At 59.1% G+C, this 2,821-nt stretch overlaps 1 protein-coding gene across 1 annotated transcript; it reads right to left on the bottom strand.

The window, feature by feature from the left end:
• Hspa2 (heat shock protein family A (Hsp70) member 2) lies at nucleotides 1-2,572 on the bottom strand. Its single transcript, XM_042682543.1, has one exon. The coding sequence runs from the start codon at nucleotides 2,395-2,397 to the stop codon at nucleotides 493-495; it is 1,905 nt and encodes a 634-aa protein (XP_042538477.1). The 5' UTR covers nucleotides 2,398-2,572; the 3' UTR covers nucleotides 1-492.
• Nucleotides 2,573-2,821: the final 249 nt, after the last annotated feature.

Raw genomic sequence — 2,821 nt, 5'->3', positions numbered from 1 at the left:
TTTTGAGATCAAGTTCAACTTTACTTTAAATTTGCATTTATGCATGTTTGCAGAAAGATACCTGTCCTTAAGATTACTGCAGATTTGCTTTAATCTTAAAGTCGTACATAAAATAAACAATTCAAGCTTCTCTATATCTTGTTACCAAGCTTCCACAGGACAGGTGTGCAAACGTCGGTTTCTCAGCTCAAACAAATCTCCATGCACTAACCAAGAAATACTCAAATCAGCATTCAAAATGCATTAAAGAGAAACCTTTCTTTTTTTTTCAAAATCAAACTTTGGAACTAACCTTTTATAAGGATAAAATTTTATAAACTAAGTTGTTGCACCTTTCCTTTCATATGCATACACTTCCAACAATAGGTCTCATACTTGGCACAAGGATATTTCAAAGAAACCAAAACAAAAAGGGGAAAGGGGGAAAAGGGGCGGGGGGGGGGGGGGAGGGGAGAAAGGAAAAGAGCTTTACGCTGCTGACTGCGTGTAAGCTTAGTCCACTTCTTCGATGGTGGGTCCCCCGGAGGCTCCGGAACCGCCGCCAGGACCGCCTTGGTAAAGTTTGCTGATGATGGGGTTGCACACTCTTTCAAGCTCCTTCTGCTTGTGTTCGTACTCGTCTTTCTCTGCCATCTGGTTTCGATCGAGCCAGCTGATCACCTCCTGACACTTGTCGAGGATCTTGTTTTTGTCCTGCTCGCTAATCTTGCCCCTCAGTTTCTCGTCTTCCACTGTCTGCTTGATGTTGTAGGTATAGGACTCCACGGCGTTTTTGGCTGCGACCCGATCGCGATTAGCTTCATCCTCCGACTTGTACCGCTCAGCCTCCTGCACCATCCGGTCAATGTCGTCCTTGCTCAGACGGCCCTTGTCGTTAGTGATGGTGATTTTGTTTTCCTTCCCAGTGCTCTTGTCGGCGGCGGTGACGTTGAGGATGCCATTGGCATCGATGTCGAAGGTGACCTCGATCTGGGGGACCCCGCGGGGTGCCGGGGGGATCCCGGTCAGGTCGAACTTGCCCAGCAGGTTATTGTCCTTGGTCATGGCCCGTTCGCCCTCGTACACCTGCACCAGGACACTGCTCTGGTTGTCCGAGTAGGTGGTGAAGGTCTGCGTCTGCTTGGTGGGGATCGTGGTGTTCCGCTTGATCAGCGGAGTCATGACGCCGCCGGCCGTCTCGATGCCCAGCGACAGCGGAGTCACGTCGAGCAGCAGCAAGTCCTGCACGTTCTCAGACTTGTCCCCGATGAGGATGGCCGCCTGCACAGCCGCGCCGTAGGCCACCGCCTCGTCGGGGTTGATGCTCTTGTTCAGCTCCTTGCCGTTGAAGAAATCCTGCAGCAGCTTCTGGATCTTGGGGATGCGGGTGGAGCCGCCCACCAGCACGATCTCCTGGATCTGACCTTTGTCTAGCTTGGCATCGCGCAGCGCCTTCTCCACGGGCTCCAGGGTCCCGCGGAAGAGGTCGGCGTTGAGCTCCTCGAAGCGGGCGCGGGTGATGGACGTGTAGAAATCCACGCCCTCGTAGAGCGAGTCGATCTCGATGCTCGCCTGCGTGGACGAGCTCAGGGTGCGCTTGGCGCGCTCGCAGGCCGTGCGCAGCCGCCGCACGGCGCGCTTGTTGGGCCCAATGTCCTTCTTGTGCTTGCGCTTGAACTCCTCGGCCAGGTGGCTGACCATGCGGTTGTCGAAGTCTTCGCCCCCCAGGTGGGTGTCGCCGGCCGTGGACTTGACCTCGAAGATGCCGTCCTCGATGGTCAGGATGGACACGTCGAAAGTGCCGCCGCCCAGGTCAAAGATGAGCACGTTCTTCTCGCCGCCCGCGCAGCCCTTCTTGTCCAGGCCGTAGGCGATGGCCGCCGCCGTGGGCTCGTTGATGATGCGCAGCACGTTGAGGCCCGTGATGGTGCCCGCGTCCTTGGTGGCCTGGCGCTGCGAGTCGTTGAAGTAGGCCGGCACGGTGATGACGGCGCTCTGCACCTTGCCCCCCAGGTAGGCCTCGGCGATCTCCTTCATCTTGGTGAGGACCATGGAGGAGATCTCCTCCGGGAAGAAGGTCTTCATCTCCCCCTTGTACTCCACCTGCACTTTGGGCTTGCCCCCCTCGCTCACCACCCGGAACGGCCAGTGCTTCATGTCCGACTGCACCGTGGCGTCCTCGAACTTGCGCCCGATCAGCCTCTTGGCGTCGAAGATGGTGTTGGTGGGGTTCATGGCCACCTGGTTCTTGGCGGCGTCGCCGATGAGCCGCTCGGTGTCGGTGAAGGCCACGTAGCTGGGGGTGGTGCGGTTGCCCTGGTCGTTGGCGATGATCTCCACCTTGCCATGTTGGAAGACCCCCACGCACGAGTAGGTGGTGCCCAGGTCGATGCCGATAGCCGGGCCGCGGGCTGACATCTTGACTGAAAAGGCGAACCAACAAGCAAGCGACGTGAAGACCACGAAGTAGGGAAGAAAGTCCCCCGCCCTGCGGCGCCCACCTAACGGCCGCCGGCACCACGCTCCGCGAGCTCCACCACCTCAGTCGCTCCCCGCTCCCCGGGCGCGGTGCCCGGCTCTTATAAGCCTCCTCCCAGCCGCCGCCTCCCCGCCACCGCCTCCGGCGAACTCCCAGAGCCAATCTGCGGCCGGGCCCGCCCCCACCAGCCCTGCCGGCCCCGCCTCCGGCTTGCCCGGCTCCCCAGGGATCCGCCCGGGGCTCAACAGACCTCTAGTGCAGTGAGGGGCGGGACCCCAGCCCGAGCCAGGAAACCCAGGGGCGGCCGTTATGCAAATGAGATCCTCCCCCAGGGCCGTCGGCCGCTTGGGGGCGTTAGGCGCG

This window comes from Dipodomys spectabilis, unplaced genomic scaffold (assembly GCF_019054845.1).
Source record: "Dipodomys spectabilis isolate Male_0828 unplaced genomic scaffold, ASM1905484v1 ptg000073l, whole genome shotgun sequence".
Lineage (NCBI taxonomy): Eukaryota > Metazoa > Chordata > Mammalia > Rodentia > Heteromyidae > Dipodomys > Dipodomys spectabilis.
This window is presented reverse-complemented; position numbering and strand designations above follow the sequence as displayed.

Excerpts from the sequence above, each read along its gene's own strand:
- Hspa2 (XM_042682543.1), bottom strand. The coding sequence starts at position 2,397 with ATGTCAGCCCGCGGCCCGGCTATCGGCATCGACCTGGGCACCACCTAC.